Source organism: Gopherus flavomarginatus, chromosome 3 (assembly GCF_025201925.1).
Source record: "Gopherus flavomarginatus isolate rGopFla2 chromosome 3, rGopFla2.mat.asm, whole genome shotgun sequence".
Lineage (NCBI taxonomy): Eukaryota > Metazoa > Chordata > Testudines > Testudinidae > Gopherus > Gopherus flavomarginatus.
In genome coordinates, this window is record NC_066619.1 from 221,599,437 (window position 1) to 221,625,508 (window position 26,072).

The 26,072-nt window shown below is 41.9% G+C and overlaps 1 protein-coding gene across 15 annotated transcripts in view; it reads left to right on the plus strand.

Annotated features, from left to right (window-relative positions):
* TENM3 (teneurin transmembrane protein 3) overlaps nucleotides 1-26,072 on the plus strand; it is an 857,073-nt gene that overhangs the window by 358,870 nt on the left and 472,131 nt on the right. For all 15 annotated transcript variants that reach the window (XM_050945288.1, XM_050945293.1, XM_050945292.1 and 12 more), the window contains one exon: nucleotides 2,251-2,553. In XM_050945288.1, the coding sequence (XP_050801245.1) occupies nucleotides 2,322-2,553 (232 nt within the window). In that variant the 5' untranslated portion in view covers nucleotides 2,251-2,321. The remainder of the gene's footprint in view (nucleotides 1-2,250; nucleotides 2,554-26,072) is intronic.

The following is a 26,072-nucleotide window of genomic DNA, read 5'->3' on the forward strand; positions in this document are numbered from 1 at the left end:
TATATCGATTTTCTCATGGCACAATTTAGAGATTCCAAGAATAAAAAAGATCTTTAGATACCTTGAAGTATATGGCTAAAAAAGAGATGTTTCCATATGTCTACATGCTGATATGGAATATCCTAAAATAACTGTTTATTGATAACTTAAAGCAGCTCTATTATGTTTTTAAAAATATCATGTTAATAGTTTTATGGTCTGAGGTCTGAACCGATATTGTAACTGACAACCTATGCACTTTATCAATGGTTTTTCCTGAAGAGAAGGAAAAAATACTGCTTATTTCTGAAGATGGTCATAATATAACAGAGTGAAAATGTCTACAATGCTTAGAAAACTATTTTTAAATAAAAGGAACAGGGTCATTTAATATTCAGCAGTATGGGGAGAAAAGTATTTAATCACAAAATGTAGGTGAGTGTGTTTCATGTAAAAGGATTTAAAACATAACCTGCACTTAGGGTTGCCAATTTTGGTTGGATGTATTCCTGGAAATTTAATCACATGATATAATCTTTAATGAAAGATTAATATTTAATTCCTGGACTACATGTGCCTGCACATATCAGTATCCCTAGATTAAGTGAACAGTATCAACTGGTATTTGTGCTAGGAAAAACAAACATTTTGACATGAAAAAGGAGGTGTAAAGTATTTTTGAAATTGCCCTAAATGTAAAAGGGAATTTGCTTAAATGAAAAAACAATTAGCTCTGTATTTAGTATATATGTATTCCGTGTAATTTTGTACTTTATCTTGAAATTCCTAAATTGAGATTCACCTAGGTCAAGAAATGTGAGAGCCTTCTAGAGAACTTCAAACTAGATAGGGTGATAAAAAACCTTTCATTTAAAAAATCTGAATTACAGTTCAGCAGTAAATCAAATACTCTCTTAGAATAATTTTGAGAGAGACAATTAACTAGTTTGTTTGAAATGAAATATGTTTAAAAATGTAATAGGTGAACTGATCTAAAGCAACCTTGGTTTTGTAGAACAGAGAGTGAAAATACAGTTTGATATTGCTTTGTGATATGCACTGTACATTGTCATTTTAATCCTTCGTCACAAAGGGAATGGCTGTTACCATCACTCTTTGTAAAGTAATTGTGTGGTACTTTAAATCTAAACTGAGAAGGACTCCAAGGAGAGAGAGATCTCATAGTCTTCCTCCTGAAGACAAAGGAAATAACATTAGCACACAACACATTATGTAAGAAATAGCAGCTCCTCAGTTTATGGGACATTGTCAGATATTTGTTTATATAGAGTACTTATACACATTTTTAAATAGTTGGCAAAAACTAATATGAATGATTTTTATTTAAAATGGCAATGGAAATGTTTAATATTTTTAAACAATCTCTTTCTGTGTTAGAAAACCAAATGCCTGAGCTTTGTGTATGAGAACTTGTAAGTGAAACTGAGTACTCAATGTAAACTGAATGAAACTGGAAGTATAGTAAGGAAACATCACTAACTATCAGAAATATATTAGATTTTAAAAATATTTTTATCTTTACAGTGTCCCTTCAAGATATGACTAGAAAAATGATTTCTGATTTATATTTGCAATGTGAATTTAAATTTGCAGCATTACTGCTTTTATCCAAGAGTAGGCACACTGAAATGCACAACCAGGGAGAATTTCTTTCCAATGCCTGTGTTGTGCTTATGTTTCAGCAGCCTGTCATGAAATACTAGGTTTAGGTTCTCACTAAAGGACAATTTTCTAAACACATAGACAGCAACAAAAAACATGGAAATTAAACATTTACATTTCAGAAACAGACATTGAAACAGAAGATCCTCATGGGTAGGAAAAAGCCAGGCTCCCCTTAAAAGCATGTACGAGTGTATCTTTCTCAAAAGAAGAAAAAACAAATAGCAGATAATATTTTCCTTGTGCTGAAAGCCAGAAATATTTTATTTCAGGGTTTCTAGTTGAATTTGGCAATGCAGTTTGAGCTTACGTTTTTGGGTGCACTCACTTGCACACAGCAGATTAGATGTATACTGTAACTTCTGTTATTGTTAACGGGTTTCTTGGCTAATCTATCAGGCATGCTGCTGAAAAATTAAACTATTGTGTGTCTTGTGAACAACATAGAACTGTGTTTCAGATACTGTTTAACAGTATTTTTTTAGAAATAGGATCTTTGTTTCTGTGTCAGAAAGACATGCAGAACTCTCAGGAATTAGATGACCACTGAAGTATTATTATAATGTATATATTTTTATCTTCTTAAAGGTGGACGTAAATTAAATGTAGAGAAGAGTTTCAAGTAAGCTGGGCTGATGTGCGTACAGAAGGAATGAAGTATGGATGTGAAAGAACGTAGGCCTTATTGCTCCCTGACAAAGAGCAGAAGAGACAAAGAACGACGTTACACAAATTCTTCAGCAGAAAATGAGGAGTGCAGAGTGCCTACACAGAAGTCATACAGTTCAAGTGAAACCCTGAAAGCTTTTGATCATGATTCCTCCAGGTTGTTGTATGGAAACCGGGTGAAGGACTTAGTCCACAGGGAAGCAGATGAGTATACCAGGCAAGGTAGGTAAAGAGTTCTAATACTAACTATGCACAATTTGGTTAGTGTGTCAGTGAGGCATTTCATCTCTGGGTGGAATATGTTGTCATGATAGTTTTATTAATAATAATAATAATAATAATAAACATGTATGCATGTATGTAGTATGTTTAATTTATAGCTCATTATTATCCCTACCCTAAAGATAGTGAAAAAGAGACAGAACAAATTAAGTAAACTACCTAGAGTCAAGCAAGAAGTCAGTGACAAAGTTGCGAACAGAACTCAGGTGTCCTGAATCCTTGCCCAATGTTAAGATTAGTAGACTACAGCTTTACTGCATCCAGTTATCACCTTGCTCAGTGTTGTGTCCATATAATGTGCCTAAAGCTATGCATAGATACAGGGTGATAAATAATAAATAAAACCTCTGTCCCAAAGGACTAAACAACATCAGTATGTTAAGTATAATAATGCAATGATGTCTTTCTCCTATAGGTCACCAGGGCAGTAAAAACTGTGTTGTACTGTTTTACAGCTTTTGAGTGGACAGGGGGAAATTAGTTCATAGTTAAGGTCTATTTCTAGTGGACGGGTATCCAGAACAGAAGAACTACTAGCACTAACTTACACCATTGTTGGCTTTTCAACAAGGTCAGGGTCTGAAAAGACGTGAGGATTAAACCTAAAGATGGTCCTCTCCAGTCTGATTAGATGTGAATTAGTTGAGCAGCATATGGAAGCTTTCACTGTCACTCTCCATGAACCCTGGATACAGAATTTTAGTCTCCCGGGCTGTCATTCCTGCACTTTTAAATAGTGCTCCTATTTAATTAAGAAACAAAATGATGAAAGGTATAGTGCTGAAATTCCATTACCTGAAAAGAAAAGATCTGGAGCTGACATGAACTCTGTGTAAAAAGTCCAGCACTTGTGTGTTTCTTTTTGTGTGAGAGGGAAATGACTTTCATGGGTAGAAAAGGAAGTTTTATCCACAGTGAAGAATTCTCTGGTTTTACTTTTCTGAAATTTTTCAAAATCATAACTTTAAAAAAAAAAATCTGGCTGAGAGATTTTTCTTTTTGTCCTCCTCTATGCCAGGTGGAAGCCAGTGGCTACAATAGGACTCCTAAAGTGAGCATGGTTATCACCAGAATCATAGGAAAAAGATGAACGGGACCTTAGAATTAAAGCTCACAGAGAAAAAAAATTCTGCCAAAATTTCCAAAGGGGAAAAAAATCTGTTCCTTAAAATTTTCACCTAAATTTATCTTTTTTTAACGAAAAACAAAAAACTGATTTTTCATATTCAGGTGGTTGCTCATGTCTGTTCAATGCTAGATGTGCACGCACCGCATGCACAGTTGCTGGAGTTTTTCCCCTCAATGGTATCTATAGGGCCCTAGCACCCTCTGGAGCTGTGTGTGTATGCACTGGTATAAGGGGCGCCGCTGACCCTGCGCCCTCTCAGTTCCCTCTTACTGCTCGTGACAATTGCTGGAATGTTTCTTCTTGCTGTGGGAAGGCTTTCTTTTCCAGTGGTTGGACTTCCTCTGTCATATTCTGTATAGTTGTCATAGTTGATGTATATAGTTCTTCATTAGAGTTAATGTATATAGTAGTGTTAATGGTTGCCCCTATTGTCGAGGGACTTTTTGCCCACAGGGCTAGATGTGTCCTGGTTCCCAGGCTTGAAGCCATGTGCCTCTTGCAGCAAGTTGATGCCAGTTAGCGAACCTGCACACTAGCTGTCTAAAGTGTCTGGGGAAGTCTCATGTCAAAGAGAAGTGCCAGATCTGCAGGGATTTCAAGCCCTGTACCAGAAAGGACAGGGACATTTGACTGAAAGCCATTCTTATGGAGGCGGGCCTCAGACCAGCATCTATCTGAATCATGCAGAGTACTTTGGCATCTGTGTGGAGCACTTCCCCGGTACCATGTTCTTCTCCATAGTTGGTGCAGAGGAAGAAATGTAAGAAATGGTGCATTGGGAGAGGATTCCTCGATGCTGAAGAGAGAGAAGCAGGGAGGGACTGGCATAGTGAGATGTGTGTCGGGCCATTCGTCCTCCCCCAAGTCACTGATGGCTGCATAGACTCCACCTAGAGCACTGACTCCCATACGGGATGCATCATAGACTCCCAGGAGCAGCCGTGGGCCCAGATTGTTGCTGGCCCCCTCAACACCAGAGGCCTTTCAGGCAGCAAAGGATCTGCTGTCACTCCTGATCCTGCCAACCTCTCAAGGACTCCCGCTAGCGAGGGTGACTAGGGTCACAAGGGAACAAGTGCTGGCAAGCTCTGTGCTGGTACCGACCGCTGCAGCATCATTCAGACGCAAGCCCTCCATGGTACCCATGCATCAGTCAGGTACTGTCTTGGTTTCCAAGGGGAAGAATCCTCTTTGGAGTTGGAAGGGGAATTCTTCGCTCCATCCAAGACCTAGTAGTACCCAGCCTCCGGACTTCGGTTCTGGCCCTCCCACTGGCACCTGGTCACTGGGCCACTGGCTGATGCAGTTGCAGTACTGGAACCCCTGCAGGTTCCCCCCAGTATGGGGGTTCCCTTCCCACCGCTCATACTCTGTGGTATCAGAAAGATGGGCCACCACCTCTTCCCGCCCAGCACCGGACCCTAACTCCAGCACCAATCCTGGTGCTGACATTCAGGAAGTGGCTGCGATGGATGTAGTGGAAGCAAAAGAAGAGGGCGGAGCCCCTCTTTTGCCACAGGCCTCCTCCTCATTGTCCCTGGATGAGGCAGTTGCAAGCCCTAGAACCTTGCTTTCTCAAGATGACTTCAGGGCCAACAAGTTCTCCTGAAAAGTGGCAAACTTCAGTCTGAAAGTGAAAGAATTTAAGGAGTTGGCGCACAGCGTGCCGCTTCCTCCAGTATAGCCTTACCCATAAATGAAACCATGTTTGGGCCTGTTAAGACACTGTGGCAGACCCCTTCCTTCTCTGTCCCCCCATCTCAGAGAGGGCAGAGAAGAAATACTGTGCCCCATCAAGTGGGTTTGACTAGCTTTACTCTCACCTTCCACTGGAATCCCTGATAGTGTTGGTGGCAAATGAGTGAGACAGACAGGGCAGTTGAGTGCTACCCCCAAAAAATAAAGAAGCTCAGAGGCTAGACCAGACCTGATTGGACAAAAAGTTGTATTCAACAGGCAGTATCCAACTATGTATCTCCAACCAACAGGCTCTCCCGGGGAGGTAAGATTTTAATCTGTGGAACTCGCTGTCCAAATTTAAAGACGTCCTCTCACAGAAATTGAGGCTGGAATTTGCGGCCATCTTAGAGGGGGGCAAGACTGTGGCTACGACCTCCCTGCAGGTGGCTCTGGATGCGGCCAACTCAGCCGCCAGGACTATGGCACATCTCTATCTTCCGTGGTCAGAAAAGATTGCTCAGGTTCATAATGGGGCCACACCACTACCATTTCGCTGCTCTTCTTGTCAGTCTGTCGGCAGCCGCACAGCTCTTCATGAAGTGTATGGTGTAGTAGCAGCCTTCCTCAGGATTTGAGGTGTGTAAGTGTACTTGTATCTCAATGACTGGCTGATAAAAGGTCAGTCACAGGCTCAGGGGAGGCACAACATCAGCCCAGTACCTTCCAGACCCAGCGCTTGGTCCACGTTCAGAGAACAGAGTTCATCAGGGCAGTGATCAATTAGACGCAGGCCAAAGCCTCCCTACCGGAAGCCTGTTTCCAATCTATGTGGGACCTGATTTCCAAGGTCAGAATCCACCCACTAAAGACTGTTCAGATTTACCTCAAGCTGTTGGATCCCATGGTGGCATGTACCTATGTGGTGCAGCACACAAGGCTACACCTCAGACCCCTTCAAATGTGCCTGGTGTTGGTCTACTCCCTGAGCAGACACCACCTGGACTCAATACTCACAATTCCATCTCCAGTCCTTGCTTTGCTGACCTGGTGGAGAGACCCAGGATCTGTAATGAAAGGGATACCCTTTGCTGCCCTTCATGCATTGGTAACCTTAGTCTCAGGCATGTTAGACCAAAGGTGGGGAGCCCACCGGGGCAGGTTCACGACCCAGACTTCTGGTCCTAGGAAGAACTCTCCTTGCATATAAAGGTCAGGGAATTCAGGGCAGTACACATGGCTTGTCAGATGTTCCTTTCCCAGATCATGTGGGTACAGGTCTTAATGGACAGATCTTGATGAACAACACAATGGTGCAGGTCTTGACGGACAACATAACATCAATGTTTTACATCCACAAGCATGGGGAGGCTCTATCTTCAGCCCTGTTCTAGGAGGTCCTCTAGTTGTGGGACTTCTGTGTGAAATATGCTATTCATCTCAAGGCTTCACATCGCCCAGGAGTCTGAAACATGCTGGCAGATCACCTCAACAGATACTTTTCCTCTCACCACGAGTGACCTCTGCATCTGGAGGTTGTCAGTGTTATCTTCCAGAAATGGGGGCCTCCCCATGTGGACTCGTTCATCACCAGACAGAACAGGAAATACCATCAGATCTATTTGCTGCACGGTCACAGCGTGATCTGCCTCTCTGATGCCTTCCTGCTCTCCTGGGCATACAGCCTACTATATGCCTCACCACTGATCCCCTTGGTTCACCAGGTCCTCCTAAAAATTAAATGGGACAAGATGAAGTTTATCCTGAAAGCTCCAGCATGGTCACACCAGTGTTGGTTCAGGATGCTTCTGGACCTCTCAATGACAGCTCCACTCGTGCTTCCACCCCATCTGGACTTGATTTCACAAGACCCCAGCCAGTTGCTACATAAGAACATAAGAATAGCCATACTGGGTCAGACCAAAGGTCCATCTAGCTTAGTATCCTGTCTTCCAACAATGGCCAATGCCAGGTGCCGCAGAGGGAATGAACAGGTAATCATAAAGTGATACATTCCCTGTTGCCCATTCCCAGGTTCTGGCAAAAAGAGGGTGGGACACCATCCCTCCCATCCTCCATATAGTTCTTTTTTTGAAACCTGTTATTGTCTTGCCTTCATAACATTCTCTGTGAAGGAGTTCTGCAGGTTGACTGTGCATTGTGTGAAGAAATACTTACTTTTGTTTGTTTTAAACCTGCTGCCTATTAATTTTATTTGGTGACCCCTAGTTCTTGTGCTATGAGAAGGAATAAATAACACTTCCTTATTTACTTTCTCCACACCAGTCATGATTTTATAGACCTGTATCGTATCCCACCTTAGTTGTCTCTTTTCCAAGCTGAAAATTCCCAGTCTTATTGATCTTTATTCACATGGAAGCTGTTCCATATCCCTAATAATTTTTGTTGCCCTTGTCTGAACCTTTTCCAATTCCAATATATCTTTTTTGAGATGAGGTGACCACATGTGCACACAGTATTCAAGATGTGGGCATACCTTGTGTGACCTGAGGTGCCAAGGTAGCCCTTACTGGAAATGCCAAGGACAGGATAGGCTGCAAAAGAGAGAGCAAGCACTCCCAAAACTTGTGATTAATACTTTTCAGCCAGTCACAAACAATGCTTCTGATCCCCCACACTTGTTATCAATTAGCAAAAAAGGAAATCATACAGCCCCCTTCATTGCATTCCAGTTCTTTGGCTTCCAGTCAGCACCTAGGTGCAGAAAGGTGAGGAGTTATTTAAAAATTCTTTTCACTCTACAGAATGTTCTTCTAAACTCCAAAGGATCAGCCACATTGCCAGGTCAATATTAGTTTGGATCTTACCCCAAATACCATGCTGCAAGCCAATCCTTTAGCATCTAAAACTAAAGGTTTATTATAAAGAAAAAAGAACAAAAAGAGAGTTGTTAAATGGCGAAGCAGTCATACATACAGAGAGTATCAAAGTCCATATATCAGGTTCTTAGCAGTATTGCTGAATTTCGTGGCTTAAAAGTCCCTCTGGAAAACATTCATAACTTGGATGAGTCATTCAATCTTTTGGTCAGAGCTTCAGGTTGTAGAAAAGTAACTCCAGAGGTAAGAAGCAGGATTGAAGATAATTTGGAGAAGATGAAGCTGCCTTTTATAGTCTTTTGCCATGTGGCTTGTAATTCCTTTGTTCCAAACACAAGCTGCCCGGTACATGGCATGGAAAGGCCTTGAAGCTCTGTCCATAGGCATGTCCCTACAGGCTTGCTGACTCATCAGGTGTAGTCCTTGGCTCCTTTTAAATGGGTTCATTGTACAGCAGATGTCCCTTGATGGGCCATCAAGCAGGCCTACTGCTGATTCCAATCTCTCTAGGGGTGTCACCCAGAAACAGAGCACAAGTTTGGAAATACAGACATGCCATACATATCTATAACTCATAATACAAAGGTGATACAAACATATAAACAAGATTATCATACTTGGCAAATTATAACATTTTTGCCGAGACCTCACACAGCATCTCTGGCCCCTTACTGCTTCTCTCTTGGAAGGTCCCTTTCCCAGTGGTGATCATCTCAGACAGAAGGGTCTCTGAGAGAAAAGCCCTCATGTCAGAACCCCTTTGCACAGTGTTCTTCAAGGACACGGTCTAGTTGCAACCCCATCCAGCCTATCTACCAAAGGTTGTCTTGCTTTTCCACAACAGCCAGGACATTGGATGTTAGGCGGGCTCTCGCCTTCTATGTTGAGAAAACTAAGCCCTTCCACAAGTCAACACAACTCTTAGTAGCAGTAGCAGAAAGGATGAGAGCTTCCTGTGTCATCTCAAAGAATCTTGTCCGGGATAACTGCCTGTATCTGAGCTTGCTACAAGCAAGCGAAGGTTTCGCCTCCAGCCATCATGACCACTCATTCTACGAGAGGCCAGGCTTCAGCAGCAGCATTCCTCGTACAGGTACCAATCCAAGACATCAACAAAGCCGCAAGATGGTAGTTGGTTCATATCTTCATGTCACACTACACCATCACCCAACAGGCCTGTGATGATGCCAGTGTAACTTTAGCACCCTCGTGGCCAAGATGGAGTCTGCTCTGTAGGCAGCTCTGGCCAAGAGAAGGCACACGCAGGAATGCAGCAGAAAATATCCTTTCCACTCCAAGGGTATCTGTTACAAACCTCCCAGAGTGAACGAACACACACACACACACACACACACACACACACACACACACACACACACACACACACACACACACACACACACACACACACACACCAGAAAAGTACAATGGATATAAGAAAGGGAAATATTTATTTACAAGGGAGCAATAAAACAGGGCTGCATCCAAACCAAGGCCCCACAGGCCCAGTGGTAGCACAGTCTGGAAGGGCAGACACCGAGCAATGAGTCTGCACATGGAGTTCAGGAGTCCAGAGCAAAGTTCCAGTCCAGTGGTGAGTCTTAGGTGCTCCTAGTCATCTTTGGTGCCAGTAAACTTTCCCCAACAAACCCCTCTGGTGCCCTCTTCTGCCACTCTCTGCAAAGCCACACAGAGTGACCACCTCCCCACTTAATTAGATAGCAGCCTCCCTCCTTATTCCCAATGCAGACTAACAAGCTCCATTACTCACAGCCCTATGAAGCTCTGGGCAGCAGTGATGGCCTGTCCTCCTTGGGTGATTCCTCCCCAGCACAGTGCTCCTCCTGGCTCCTGTCCTGGGGTGTCCCTAATCAGCTGCCCTGTCCTCCTCAGGCTTCAGGCAGGTACCCCGCTGCTTTACTTTGTGAGGGCCTGCTTGCTGCAGCCCTTCTCTCTCCAGCTCCAGACCCACCCCCTAGAGTTTTCCTCCTTTCTCTCACTACTCCACCTCCCGCTTAGGAAAAAGCTTTAAAGGGGCCATGCTCTCTAAACCCCAAAGGGGTTACATCAGTTTCAGGAGAGCAGTATTTGTAGTCAGCATGTGCGTGAACTCTGAGCACACCTCTGGGGATACTGCTTGTGAGTCCCTTAGCATGGATGGACAGGAGCAAGCATTCAAAGAAGAAAAATGGTTACTCACTTTTTGTAACTGTTGTTCTTTGAGATGTGTTGCTCATATCCATTCCATGGTCCTTGCTCCTTCCCCTCTGTCAGAGTTACTGGCAAGAAGGAACTGAAAGAGTGTGGGGGCCGGAGGCGCTCTTTACACCAGGGCGTATGTGCCTGACTCAGAGGGCATTGGAGTCAGCCCTATGGATACCACCGAGGGAAAAATCATTATTTTCTGTAAAGTGTTCAAACCTCAAGTCATTGTGAGTTTAGTTTATTTGTTTTTATGACCATAATTTTTAGCCCATCACTTTATTTGGGCTGAGTTAAGAGGAGTGACCCTTTCTTTGGAGTGTACTGCAGACACTTTCCTGATAATAAGTAGTAGAAATTGAAAGTCCAAGGTGATGCATCAGATACCTCACAGCATATCTGGTCAAATTTCTTGACATTTAATAATATTGATGTCAACAATATCATGAAGTGTCCCGTGTATTCAATACAGTGTCACACATGGATTTATGTAGAGGCAATAAAAAAAGTGTTAACTGGCTTGGAAGTTAAAAAACAGGATGGTGCCAGACTGCAAATCATAGGGATGATTGAACCAAGTGATCTTCTAAACAAAATGAGCTCTCCACCGTGTTTGTAGGTGTTTCCATCATTTCACACTGACTCAACGGACATTCTAGGCTTCAGGGTGATGTTTGGGGTTATTGGATGTGTGGGTGGCTGTGTTGATTTGAGCGTGGGTTGTGTTGGGCTGGGACAGTTTTGTGGATTTGTGCAGGTGGTGGATGAGGAGTGTGTGCCTCAGTGAGAACTGTTATGTGTGTAGTTGATTTGTATGTACGAGAGTTGTGCTGGGATATTTTTGTTGATTTGCGTGCATGGCGGCCGAACCAAGTAATCCACCATCTGTGCAGTCTACCTCATATAACAATGAAAATGTGTTGCATACAAATTAGCTGTAGAGTCAGAGTGGTGATTTGTTGAGCTACCTCTGATGTCAGACTAGCTTAGGACAGTTGGCATGGCATAGACACGTGCCTTACTACAGCTGTACACCTCACAGGTGTAATTTGTAAACTGAAAATGGCTGAGAACTTAAAATCTGGAGGTAACAGACAGTGAAACCCAATGATGATTCATCCTGGTGATATTCTGAACTAAAAGAGCCTTCAACCAGGCTTCTAGTTGTTTCCATTGCTCCACACTGACTCAAGAGACCTAATAGACTTCAGACCTAATAGACTCCTGGAACCTTATTATATAGATATTATAAAAAAAATTCTGGCCTTGTTAACTAAATGTGCACATGGATTGTTGTCTGAACAGAGAATTATCTTTTTAAAAAATAAATAAAATAGCAGTGAAATATCCAAGTTGTGCATTTATGTAACTTGGCTCAATGTACTTATGTTGCATCTTATGTTGTGTTTTTCTTCATCTCCTTCACAACAGTGCTACAGTGTTGCAGCCAACATTTATACACACAAATATATAGGGTAGGTTTGGCAGCTGTAGGACTGGAATGTGTTGTTTTTTGGTAATGACATTTGGGCCTGTTTGGCTTTCTGTTTGGTCTTTTAAATCTTTTTTGTATGGCTTGTTGGCTTCCTTTAATGCAGGGGTTCTCAGAAATTTTGACTGGTGACCCCTTTCACATAGCAAGCCTCTGAGTGCAACCCCTCTCCATACGTTAAAACACTTTTTTATATATTTAACACCATTATAAATGCTGGCGGTGATGCGGGGTTTGGAGTGGAGGCTGACAGCTCACAACGCCCCGTGTAATAATCTCATGACCCACAACTATATTCTCTTATTGCACTATTAGATATTCATTCTTACTATTTAAGATATGTAAGAATGAATATCTAATAGTGCCACAAGAGAATATAGTTGGAAGAGTGGTAATGTATTAAACACACGAGAAGCAAAATAAGTGCTTTGTACTTATTAAGCTATTAAGAAAATACAATGCAAACACTAATTGTAATTTAGATAATGACATTAAGTAAATTTATTAAAAGAAAATGGAGATTCATGATTTCCAATATCTAATCATTTTAAAGTGCAATCCATACTACTGTAGCTACTTGTACAGATAAAACTCCATTAAAGGCAAATCTTTGCAAGGTCTGAAGTTCTAAGCAGTTGTCAAATATTTTAGTTTTGTTTTCTGAAAAGAAACATAGATGCAGTTATAACTCTGAAATTAAATTTCAATTACTAGAATATTTTGTGAAATTTCACAGTACACCTTAAAAATGTCTGATACTTTTGGATTTTTTTTAATTGTGTTTTTTTCCTTTCAAACGGTCATATTGTTGCATGCCAGAGTGCTGATCCTGTAATCTGATCCACATGGGGAGACCTTTACACCTATGTAGAATACCAATGAAGTCAAAGGGTTTTTTTACAGGATCTGAGGGCTGCCTGTATAGATCAGATAAGATTTTGGAATGAAATACGAATTTGCACAAAGTAATTACTACATTTTATCAGAAGTGCTCCAATCTCAAAAGCAGAGGTAGAGGAGTCCTCTTCCATTGTAGAGGCTCGGTGAGGTGTAGGTTATGCAAGACTTTTATTTTTGAAGGTTTGATTTGAAATGTGATTTAGCCTGCATGTGGTCTTTGTAGCTGGCAGCAGGAATGACTTTGCAATGTTCACTAAACATTACAATTCACTATCTGTCCTTAGCTTTCAACCCAAATTCCCTTTTTCCCCCCTTCAGTTTTGTGACTGCAAATACCTGTGAGTACATTTGTGCCATTTATTACATGAGGGTACTTAAACAATTAAATCACATTAACTGCACCAATAAATATTTGCAGGTGAAGAAAGAGGTGCTGGACTTTAAAAGTCAGGTCTTTTTTCCTTGCCAATGCAGTAGATTAGAAATATGGGATGCGGTCAAGCAAAGCTGTATGTGGTGGTTTGTGCACTGCCTGCTATATCATAGCAAATGTTATCATTCCTCACCTGTGTGAATGCAATTCTCTGATCTCCCTACTCTCTGAATCCACCCACCTTGCAAAGAAGGGAACTGAAAAATACTGTGTTTGCTTGGATCATTTATTTATTTAATTTTAAAAGAACGTGAACACTTGTGAGGCAGATATATTGTTTTGAAAGACTATGTACATTAATCACAACTCAAGTCCTAATTAATGTGACTTAAAGTTTATTACTTTTAAATATTAGCTTCTCAGATTGATTCATTTAGCAAGCAAGATGATTAATCTTCTTCTGTCACCATAAATGTCAACTACACGATTCAAGGATTTAGATAGTCATGTTTATTCAACCTGTATTTAAACCCACAGGTTAAATAGCTCTTTCTTACCATTGTTTTATATGGGAATTCCTCTTCTCTCTTCCCTGCCCCCCATTGAAAAGCCTTATTGAAGGCTAACTAATTTTGGCGATAGAGTAGGCAAGTGGTTCTTTCTGGAACCAAACCAGTGCGCTTTGTAGGTTAGCTAACAGAAGGTCTGAACAGTTGTATGTGGCTTAGTGCTGTCCTTCTGAAATGGAACCATTGGGGTATGGCTACAATTGAAATTTCAAAGCGCTGCCGCGGCAGCGCTTTGAAGTGTGAGTGTCGTGGGAGCACCAGCGCTAGGAGAGAGCTCTCCCAGCGCTGCACGTAAACCACATCCTCTACGGGTAGGGCTCCCAGCTCTGCGGCACTGTTTACACTGAGGCTTTACAGTGCTGTATTTTGCAGCGCTCAGGGGGGTGTTTTTTCACACCCCTGAGCGCGAAAGTTGCAGCGCTGTAAAGTGCCAGTGTAGCCAAGGCCCAAGTAATCCTCTTCCACCTTGGTCTATTTTCCTAGAATCTGTGACAGCTTTAAACGTGTATACAGTGTACCTTGTCACCATGCCAATCTCAGTTCTATTTGATAAACCTCACTGTGTTTCTGCTTGATTCATGTTTATTAAACTCCAGAGCAGGACTCTTTGCAGTATGAGCATTAGATTTGAAAGGATACCTCAGTATCACCAGTACTTTCTGGATATTTCAGTGTTCTTGAGCAATCACGTACCCTTCTGCCAGAGTTTTCTCTTTTGTAAAATAAGGATAATAATGCTTACCTACCTCACAGAGTGTTGTAATGATTAATTAATGTGTTTGTAAAGTGCTTTGAAGATAAAAACACTGTAAGTGCTAAGTGATATTATCATATTATTCTGTACTAGTAACTTTTTTTTAAGCGACAATAAGAAATTAATTGGTTTTCACCTTGCAGGTGATAAAAATCAGTTGATTTTTGAAGTTATTCTGTTAGTGACAGAGTGCTGTTAAGATAAGTATTTCACTTGTATTTGATTAGTTGTACAGCTAGTGCTAACCGTTATTCACTCAGCCACATACATACTTTCTCGAAGGCAGTAATCTAGTTGATATTAGCTTCTTGTGCGTGATGACCCATGGAAGATCTATGGCTCTCTTGTCTCTGCAGCCATATAGAGTATCAGTGATTCTTTGGAGGGAGATCAACTCTTTCTTTATTGGCTGGAGAATACCTGATTAGGCATTTTGTGAAGCCTTGGTCTACAGAAGAATCCCTGACTTCAGCTGGCCCTATTGTAGTATAAGATAGTAGGATCTTGATCATAATGGTGGGGACTTCTTTGAATATGGACAGGGAATCTCCACAAAGACTTCCTGCCTAACTCAAGGTGAAGTACTGTAGAAGAACCACTCTTGCTATTGTGGTCTTGTCTGGTTGACAGGTCCTTGGTGTATAGAGAGGAAGAGGTGTATATCTCTGCTATTAACACGCATTCTTTCTTAGTAATGTTAAAGCCAATGGACAGCATACATGGTTATCCAAGATTGACCTCAAGAGTGAGACATGGAATATGAGTAAGGGACATATGCTTCCCTTCATTCTGTGGTAGCAAAGGGGGCAGGGAAGTTCAAAAGGCCGAGGGTAGAGAGCATTACCTACTGACTAGAACGTGGGACTAGGAGTCAGGTTTCTAGTTCCGTCTCTTCCACTGTAAATTCTAATGAGTTTATTGGATTGAAGGTGCCATAATATTACTTATTTTATTAAAACTTCAGAAGGAGATGGTGGAGTGAAGCCAACAGAGCATTTCTTTCTCAACCCCCAGGCCTGCGGAAACTTCTCCATACTGGCTTCATGGAATTGAGGTTCCACAGGCCTGGCTGCTGTACATGGTAGCCTCTCACTAAACGTGGTGGCAAATGCAAAGTAAACTTGTGCTACTCTATATTTTATGGAGAAGTTACAGAATGCATGCACAGCAGGAGGCACTGGTAATATAGACCTTCAGGGAACCACACTACCAGGAAGGATGTGTAGATCAAGACATTTATTTGTGCAGTTGTCCTGGGATCTGTAGGATAAGAGGTAAGTGCTAGCTCCTCAAAGATATTTAGACACCTAACAAGGGTGACCATACATCTGTTTTGGCTGGGACAGTCCCTATTTTAAGCCCTGTCCAAGCAATCCCTACTTTTTTTTGGCAAAAGTGGGCATTTGTCCTGTTTGTTCTCGCCAGCTTGATCAGTTGGCAAGAACAAATGGGACAAATATCCACTTTTGCCAAAAAAGTGGGATGCGGAGGAACATGCAAATGGGGGGAATAGTGATGCCAGCCCTGCCCAAGTGGGAAGGCACAAGCCCCAGCCTGGCATAGGGGCCAGCCCCATAAGGGGAGGAGGGCTGAGGCCAGCAGTGGCTGGAATCAGCGCCGTGGGGAGGTGCGGGGCAGGGAGAGCGCTTGGGCTAGCCTTACAAGGTGTCCTGTTTTCCCTTTGGGAAATATGGTCACCCTACACCTAACTCCCATTGAAATATGTAGGTCTTTTGAGGATCTAGGCCAAATTTTTTTGTGGACTAGATTAATTTAATCCAGAGCCCTGGCACACCATGTCCTATGTACCCCTATAGCTTTGCCCCCCCATTTGGAGTGGTTGTGGCAGTGGTTCTTTTCCTTGCCAGGGTAGCAGAGGTAATGGTACTAGGGCTCCCTTCTCCCCACCAGGAACAGCAAGAGGGCCCCCTCTTTCCTCCAGGACAGCAGGTATTGAAGCAGGGAAGCCACTCAGTACACACACAGCTGCTGGTGTGTATCAGCTTTGATGAATGGGCAAGGCCCATTGCACTCTTCTCCTTCTGCCACAAATTCGTCTGCCAGGGTGCCCCCGACCCCGGAGCAGTACACCTTGTAGTTTATACCCCATTGAGGGTGCTAGAGAAGTTCGTACCTCTAAGATCTATTGTTTCAGGCTCTCTGCAGTTTCAAACAGACATCAGACTCGGGCAGATATCACCAACTGCGTCAGTTACCCTTTCGTCACATTTTCAGATTTTTCTTCACAATCATGAGGCCTCTAGAATCTTAATTTAAAAAAAGAAAAGCTGAGATTCTGATTTCAGGAGCCGGGGATCAAGGCATGGACTTGTTGTGCTTTGCTCCTGATCCTGTACAGTCACTGAAAGGTATTCTCAGTTTTTAAATCCAAGAGACCATCATTTCCATCGCTCACAGGCATTCATATAAATTCCTATGCAATATTTATAGAACTCTTAATAGCTAGGCTGTAAATGCAAAATTCAGTTTTATAAAATGCCATTTTTCTATAAATGTACAAATTTTGGATGTGGTCGTGCAATTCTTATTTCATTGAGTATTTACATTGATAGGTTGAAATCAATAGGAGTACTTGTATAAGTGTTCACAAGTGTGAGCAGAAGTTGTGCAGTTGGGATTTTGATCATTACTATTATTATAAGTATGAAAATGCAAATACCATTTTTGATCTAGATGCTTATCTGACCCTATGGAATCCCCCAGACAACTCCAAGTGGGGAACAAGGACCCCCGTGTAGTGGTATGTAGAGCCCTGTATTCCCTTAATTCAGTTCTGTGGCTGGACAGTCTAGTAGCTGCCACTATATGGCCAACCTGCCATTACTTGCAAATCCAAATTTTTTTTATATCAACAGGGCTTTTGTTAACATAAATAACGTGGGATACGGCCCTAATTATTTGATGTAGCAACTCAAAAAATACATCCATGTGGCTTTTATCCTTAAATGCAGATATAAATACTTGTGCATTTATAATGTTTTGTTAAAAACTAAAAACCAAATGCAGGTGTCCACTCTGATTAAATTTCAGCTATTCAAACTGATTTTTTGGTCATCATTTTTAAAGGTGTTGTTATTGAAGTGGTCACAGCAAGCAGGTTTTGATGTTAAAACAACCCACTGAGATGCATGAGATTACATCTTCTATTTGTATTATTTAGAGCTGGGTAGCAAATATTGATTGTTTCCTTAGCAGTATATTCACAGTTAAGTGAAACTTTGCACAAATTTTGTACAAATTCAAAGACATATTTAGCACAAGATTTTGGAGTAAAGAATTAACAGAATTCCCTTTTTTCTATTGCTAAAATCTATTGCTAAAAATGGCTTTGTACTTTTGCCAAATATGAGCAAAGTTTAACTTAATATTAATATAAAAATGCAAACCAAACCCAGCAAAATATAACCTCCCCACAAAACACAGTGCTTCCACTTCCCACTCCCGAAATGGCTGCATTTCAGTGGTGACTGAAGTGGTCCTTGTCTAGTATGTACATCCATTTGGTTGTAAAGTGTTTTGAGGATCCTTGGGGTGAACAGTACTATATATGTTAAAGTAGTCCTTATTGATATTTTTAATTGTTATAAAAATCATGCATTTGTGAGTGATAGTGTGTTGTAGTTTAGAGAATATTCATTATACTTGCGTAGAGCAGCAAAGGAGAAACTGTAAAAGCATCCTAGAAGCTAACAGCAGTAACAGTTAAAGCAAGGAGTTTATCTAGTAACAAAATAGAAATGCTCAACCTTTGCCATTTTGAGTCTACATTTTGAAACTGAAAAATAAGGGTTTGAATTCAGAAGTCTCTACTGTTGCATTTTGATTACAGTACAGTGATGCACAAGAAGAGTGATAGTGACAGGAAATTATGATGGCCTACTTTCTCATGTGTCCATTCCCATTGCTATCATGTGCATTCTTTCCCAGAGTGTAGGCTATTCTGGGCTAGTATCTCAATGTGATAATGTCAACACTATCCTACACATTAGGACAGGAAAAGATAAATTAATAATCTAAACAATATGTTTGAAATACCTAGTGTCCTTGAAACCGCACGTTCTTGCAAGGTTGACTCAATCACAAATTAGGAACGCAAGCTTCCTGATTCACAATTCTTTGTATTAATCACTGGCCCAAGGTTGATTCATTGAGTTCTCTGTATCCTGTTTCTGTCATTGACTCCTTAGGTGTCCTTTGCTGAGTCAGTAAAATTAAGTGCCTCACTTTTCCATCTGATGGTGGTAACTCAGAATGGTATGTAAGGATTAATCATTAATGTTTCATAGTACTTTGAGCATGTGAAGCACTACATACTGCAAATGTTAGGTTTTATTATTATGTGGTGTTCAGTTTACTGTGTGTAGTGAATCAACCATCTTTCATGTGAAATCTTCAAACTTGCACTCTTCTCTTTTCCTCATTGAAGTTCCCATGACACTTTCCATAATATTAGGGATGTCAGTGGAAGGATTGTCTGGTGGTTTGGGTACTAGTTTAGGACTTGGGAGACCTGGGTTCAATTCTCTGCTCTGACATACACTTCCTGCGTGTCTTTGGGCAAGTCACTTAGGGAACTGTGGCAAAGAGAGACTCTCTGTAAAATGAGGATAATAGAAAATCCCTAACTCACAGCAGTGTTGTGAAGATGACTACTGTCAAGCAGTCAGACACTACTGTGATGGGGATAAAAGTACCTAAAATAAAATAATGTGGCCAAAAAGTTTGATCACTGTTGTGCAGTGTGTTTTGTGGTAGTTGAACTGCAGCCTGGCTCTTAAAAGATGGCTGAATGAATCTCATAATAGTATAGTTTGTAATGTGCTTTGCAGTCCTTTAGGATGAAAGTAGCTACAGGGACATACGTCTGTTATTAATTGCAGTCAATACATAAGATTGAAGCTCACCTTCTTTATAAGCCCAGTGTTGACCATCTGTAAACTTGCTCAAAAGTGAACCAATCCTGCTGAAATTTAACAGGTATGACATTATGCCAGGGTAGAAAGTCTCTGCAAAGTTTGAGGCAAACCAGATACAGCATTTGGGAGCATGAAAAATGAGGTCATCTCATTTAAATATATTCCTTTTTTGTTGTTGCTTTTTATTAAGCCAAAATAGCCTGGGTCGTATTAACTGCCAGAACACCTGGGGAGTGCCATTTATTCCTCCTGTGCTCTGCTGGAGGGTGGGGACAGCCATTGTATTAGATGGAGAAGAATTTGCGGCTGGGGGGTGATGGCAGTATCTTTGCTTTCTTTGTAGATGCCAAATGCTAAGAAAGTGAATTCCTGAATTACTTTCTTATTGAATGGGATTTTGCCGTGTGTGTGTGATAAACCAAAACTGGGATCCACATAGGATCCATATACCCCTAGAAAGCAGGAACACAATGAGGTGGTAAGTATCAGAGGGGTAGCCATGTTAGTCTGGATCTGTAAAAGCAGCAAAGAATCCTGTGGCACCTTATAGACTAACAGACTTTTGGAGCATGAGCTTTCGTGGGTGAATACCCACTTCGTCAGATGCATGACACATGCATCTGACGAAGTGGGTATTCACCCACGAAAGCTCATGCTCCAAAACGTGTGTTGGTCCACAGGATTCTTTGCTGCTTAATGAGGTAGTGTGACCTGGAAAAAAGGGTGGTATAGGTCAACACTGTTCACCAGCTGGCAGAGTATATCCCTGGCTATTCAGATCTTAGGAAGAAAAGCACAAACTCAAGTGGCTCTGAATTATTTCTCATTAATAAAAAATACTTCAGGCCATCTTCTTTTACCCAATGCCTATTACCTTAAGAGCAAAGGCATGGGCTTTCACCTTTTCTGGTGCATCACGTGTTCGTACTCTTCCAGCTTCATATCCCTCCCACTGGCAACTGCTTACCCATAACCCTGTCCAGTCACTACACACACGTTCACATGCGTGCAGACACATCTTGGGTAAAGCAAACATGGCATGGGTTGATAAGATGGGAAAAGTTTAGCCTTCTCTGTCTTGCTCCTGTTTCTGCTCCTTGCCCCTTTCTGTCCCTGTAGTTTCTCAGACTCTTAACCCTGCTTCAGCCTGGACACCAAATATTTGAAACTACCTTTGTAGATAGGATGTCTCTCAGTCCCCACCCATATCTTCCAATTACATGAAAACCCCTTGGATTCTGTTGCTGTCTGTCCTGAGAAACTGACAAGGATTGACAATGGGGAAAGGAGACATACAGGTTCCCCACATGGGAGGCAGGTCACTCAGGACTCTCTGTAAACTACAAATGCCAATCTGGCCCTGCTTCACAGGAGCCAAAAAGACTGCATCACACCATAATGCTTCCTTCAGTGATTCTAATCCATCCGGTGTCCTGACAGTCTGATGGCACACAGCATGATGATCCTTTCACTGCGAAGAATCTGTTCTTGTCCATGTTTTGCATACAGTTTTAATTTAGCTCTCATGACTTTAGGAATACACAAAATGTTCAGCATATGCTAGCCATTTTCCAGTTAATACAGCTGTTTCATCATCACAATCAGAGGAGCCTGCTGATCACATAGAATTCCACTCTCTGTAGGTTTGACAGACTCTGAGCAAAGAATGGCTTTGCTGTGTTTCAAAAGGGTAGTGTCACTTTGTAGCTGGCTCCTGCTAAGTAGGGTTTTATGAAAAATCCGTGTAATATATACAGTACCTTCAGGAGACCTATTCAGGATGACACACAGGTGATGAGCTGTGACTTTTAATTTTTTTGTGCCCATTACACATTTGAGCATGAATACAAAAATTAAAAATAGCTGGGCTGAATCTGAATTAATTCAAATAATCCCTCATCTGGCAACTGGGGAAAGTGGTGCTTGCAAGACAGTTTGAATGGCTGCTGGTATTGCAGGGGAAAGTAGAGTAACAAATGGATTATTATTTTTAGAGAAGAGAACGGTGTTTCTGACTCAAAGCAGTTCGTTTTATTTATTTCTTAGTTATATTTTTTTAAATTTATTTAAAAAATAATTTAAATATCTGTTTGGTGGAATATCTTTGTAAGGTGGATTATCATTGTGCATTCATGGAGAGAGTGGTGTTCTTGAAAGGATTTCGAGAAGCAAAGGTAGTTGCAAAACAGCCAGCATGGAAGAAGGCAAGATGAACAGAATGGAAGGATGCAAAGGGCAAAATTAGGAATGAGACTGTTATGAAGTGAAGGGCTCATGAGAAGCAGGAAGCTTAAATCAGAAATGCAAGTACGAGCAGAGTTGTGTGGAGTTTTAAGTATGAACCAAACCAAGGCTTGATTTTTACCCAATGACTTTGGATCTGCTTGTTTCACACTGTCTCTTTCCCATTCTGTGACAAATCAGTGAAGTTACTGTGACAAAGTTCCTCCTCTACCTTGGTGGGTCCTGCGCTTATTGGCGGATTTGCTCACCTCAGTGATCTTCCCCTCTGGTGGAACCCACAGGCCGGGTCAACTCCTCCTGTGTCTGATCAGGAGTTGGGAGGTTTAGGGGGAACCCGGGCCCACCCTATACTCTGGGTTCCAGCCCAGGGCCCTGTGGATTACAGCTGTCTATAGTGCCTCCTGTAACCGCTGCATGACAGCTACAACTCCCTGGGTTACTTCCTCATGGCCTCCTCAAAACACCTTTTTTATCCTCACCACAGGATCTTCCTCCTGGTGTCTGATAAGGCTTGTACTCCTCAGTTCTCCAGCAGCACACCCTCTCACTCTCAGCTCTTTGCGCCTCTTGCTCCCAGCTCCTCACACATGCACTACAAACTGAAGTGAGCTCCATTTTAAACCCAGGTGCCCTGATTAGCCTGCCTTAATTGATTCTAGCGACTTCTTGATTGGCTGCAGGTGTTCTAATCAGCCTGTCTGCCTTAATTGTTTCCAGAAAGATCCTGATTCTTCTGGAACCTTCCCTGTTACCTTACCCAGGGAAAGGGGATCTACTTAACCTGAGGCTGATATATTTGCCTTCGATTACTCTCCTGTAGACATCTGGCCTGACCCTGTCACAGTATATAAAGTAGTGCTCTCTTGGTTTAAAAGAGGAGAAACTGCTGGCTGAACATTCTGCTTGAGGACTCCTTAGCTTTGGAGTTCATTCCCTCCCTTAGTTCAAAATAGCCTAAATTTTCTGACTTTAAAGGCACACTGCAAAAACTTGTACTTTACTGAGTTTCCTGAGCAAGGAGGAGTTGTCTTGGGAGAGTGAGGTGTTCTTTGATTTTTAACTTATTTTGCTGCATTTGATAGCTAGCTATTTCTGGAATATGGTGGAGTTTGCCTTTTAGTTAAGAGTTGTCATTTTAAGTAAATGTCTAAGTACAAATGAAGAGATGTTAGTCAGAGCAAAGACTGATAATCAAGAAGGCATGAGACCTCTCTATCTGTTTTTTTTTTGTTTTTTTTCTTTTTTGGTACAGTGATCACCTGCTCTTTGGACAATCAGCATTTGTGATTTGAGGTTAACATGGCTGTGAATGTCTCTGTGTATATCTCCTGTAGACCAGGCTTCTTGTATACTTTTACACAGTGAGTTGCCATTTTAAAAAAAACAACATTTACTAAAAGAATCTGAAATATTGCTGTTATTTCCCTATACCTAGGACTTGTTTACACACAGGTCCGGTCTACGCTCTGTGTGTGGGGGGGAAATCGATCTAAGTTATGCAACTTCAGCTCTGTGAATAATGTAGCTGAAGTCAACATACTTAGATCTACTTACCACAGTGTCTTCACTGTGGTAAGTCGACGGCTGATGCTCCTCCGTCGACTCCGCCTGTGACTCTCACCCGGGTGGAGTACCATCGTCGATGGGAGAGCGCTCAGTGGTCGATTTATCGCATCTAGATTAGATGCGATAAATCGACCCCATTGGATCGATCTCTGCCCATTGATCCAGCTGGTTATGTAGACAAGCCCTTAGATGTCTGATATTTCCTTGTCTTTCATCACTCAAATAGATGCTTGTCCCTGGACCTCCTTTACATTCATGGAGGTCGGTATCATACTTTTGCGTATTCAGAGAACTTTGTCATTGTTTATATCAAGCCAAAGGTCATCTACAAATTCCACAATCCCTTGGAGAAATGAAGCTGACATGAGGAGCAAGCCCGTCATAGTCCAAAGATTGTCTCATCTATCACATTATATTTTATGGTTATCATGACTTGACAGGGCTTTGCTCTCTTGGAATTATCAGTCCTCATCCAAGAAAAAGGAAGTGTCCATGGCACACGTCTTCATTGCATCATGCTGCATGACACACATTGCATCTATATATGTATGTGTGTGTAGACATATATTTATTTTAGCAAAAATGATCCCTCATTAAGACCTGTTTTTGGAGAGCAAGATTAGTCATTTCTTTTTATTCTTGACTTGCTATCCAGAGTTGATGGTTGTTTGGCTGTTCTTCTGTCTTTGTTTACTTAGAACTTCTCAGCCCACCTTCCTGGGGGTTGTATTGCTTGATATAAACTCCTACAAGTGGAATATGCAGAGACCACTCGAAAAAGAGATGAAGATTACTTATCTGTAATAGGAATTCTTTGAATTGAGTCTCAGCGTAGTCACACTTCCTGACCACCTTCCCCATTTCCATGGAGTCTCAGGTTAGGAATTCCTGAATTAGTGAAAGGAACTGAGGGATGGATGTGGCCATGCTCCTTTATACCCTTGGAACCCTCCAGGGTGGGAGGACTAGGGAGGGGCGAATGACACAATGAACTGTGGTTTCCAGAAGGTTCTGGAAATTCATGGCCCAGGTGGCTTTATCCCACGAGTGTGAATTTGCAGTGGCTTATCTCAAAGAACTTTGGTTACTGGTAAGTAAGCTTCGTTTCCCCTGCCCTATCTACTACCTCAATGTCCCAGCTAGGTGTAGCTCTCCCTATCTCCAACTTTCCTACTTACAGAAATGTTCTATGTGTGACAGGTTCAGTCACAGAAACCCCCTTGGGACTGTTACCTGATGTGTTGAAACTACTTCTGAGGCCGTTTTACACTGCCAGTTTGGGACTCCAGAACTCTGCCTTGTTGAGCCAGACATGTTAGCAGGGCTTTGGAGCGGAGCACAGAGCTGGAGCACAGAGTGGCTCCAGAGCAGTGGAGCTGCAGGTTTTTGCCTGGAGCTGGAGCGGAACCGGAGCACAGCTCCAAAGCCCTGCATGCTAGTCTGCTGTAACACTGACCCAGGTCTGGTCCACACCTCCAAAGCTGCAAACTTTAACCAAAAACTGCTCAGCAAGTCACTTACTTCCAGCACCCAGACACCCAGTTCCCAATGGGATCCAAACCCCAAATAAATCAGTTTTACTCTGTATAAAGCTTATACAAGGGAAACACCTATATTGTCTGCTCTCTATATAGAAATATGCACAGTTGTTTGCTCCCTCAGGTATTAATCACTTACTCTGGTTTAATGAACAAACAAAAGTGATTTTATTAAGTATAAAAAGTAGGACTTGAGTGGTTTCAAGTAATAACAGACAGAACAAAGTAAGTTACCAAGAAAAATAAAACAAAACACGCAAGTCTAAGCCTAATACATTAAGAAACTGAATACAGGCAAATCTCACTCTGAGAAGTTCCAATAAGCTTCTTTCACAGACTAGACTACTTCCTAGTCTGGGCCCAATCCTTTCACCTGGTACAGTTCTTGTTAGCTCCAGCTCAGGTGGTAACTAGGGGATTTCTCATGACTGGCAGCCCCTTTGTTCTGTTCCGTCCCCTTTTGTATCTTTGGCACAAGCTGGGAATCCTTTGTCTCTCTCTGGGTTTCCACTGCAGCTTGAATGTCCGCACTCATTTATAACCCCAGATTAGGAATTGTTGAACCTTGGGTCACATCTGTGGCTCCAGCATCTGCAATACATTACATGGGTCTGAGTCCAACCATCCATATCCCACACTTCCTAGTGCCGTCCCAAAATGTTGCTGCTCTAGCCCTTTGTTGCTGCAGAGTGGTAAAACTTGGTTGTCTTGAGGACAACGAGAATCTCCTTTTGGATCTGTGGGATACTTTTGGCAGAGCCCCAGAGCATGACTCCAATGGGGCTGCATCTACACTGCAGAACAACAGGACTTATACCACCTTGACTCAGGCTTGGACCCTCCACCCTGGGTCCAAGCCCTAGGTTAGCACGATTTGTGTATAGATGGAAAGGGTTTAGGCTTGTGCCTGAGTTTGAACCCTGGGCTTACACTGCAGTGTAGACATACCTTAGAGTTAATTTCCAGACTTTTTAATGTTTGGGTTTTTCAACGATGTAGAATTTTTGTACAGAATGTGTTACATTGTAGTGAACTATATTGACAAACACTTGCATTGTTGACTTTTAAAAGTGTTTTATTTAGGAAATTTTACATAGGGGACAATAGTCCTCCTTTTGAAATTTCTGACAAAACTACCCTTTAGTTCAGTGAATCAAGGATTGGTCCTACAGTATGCAAAGTCCTTGGCATAATATAAAATTTCCTTGTGGCATCGAAAGGCTCTAAGATTCTGTGCT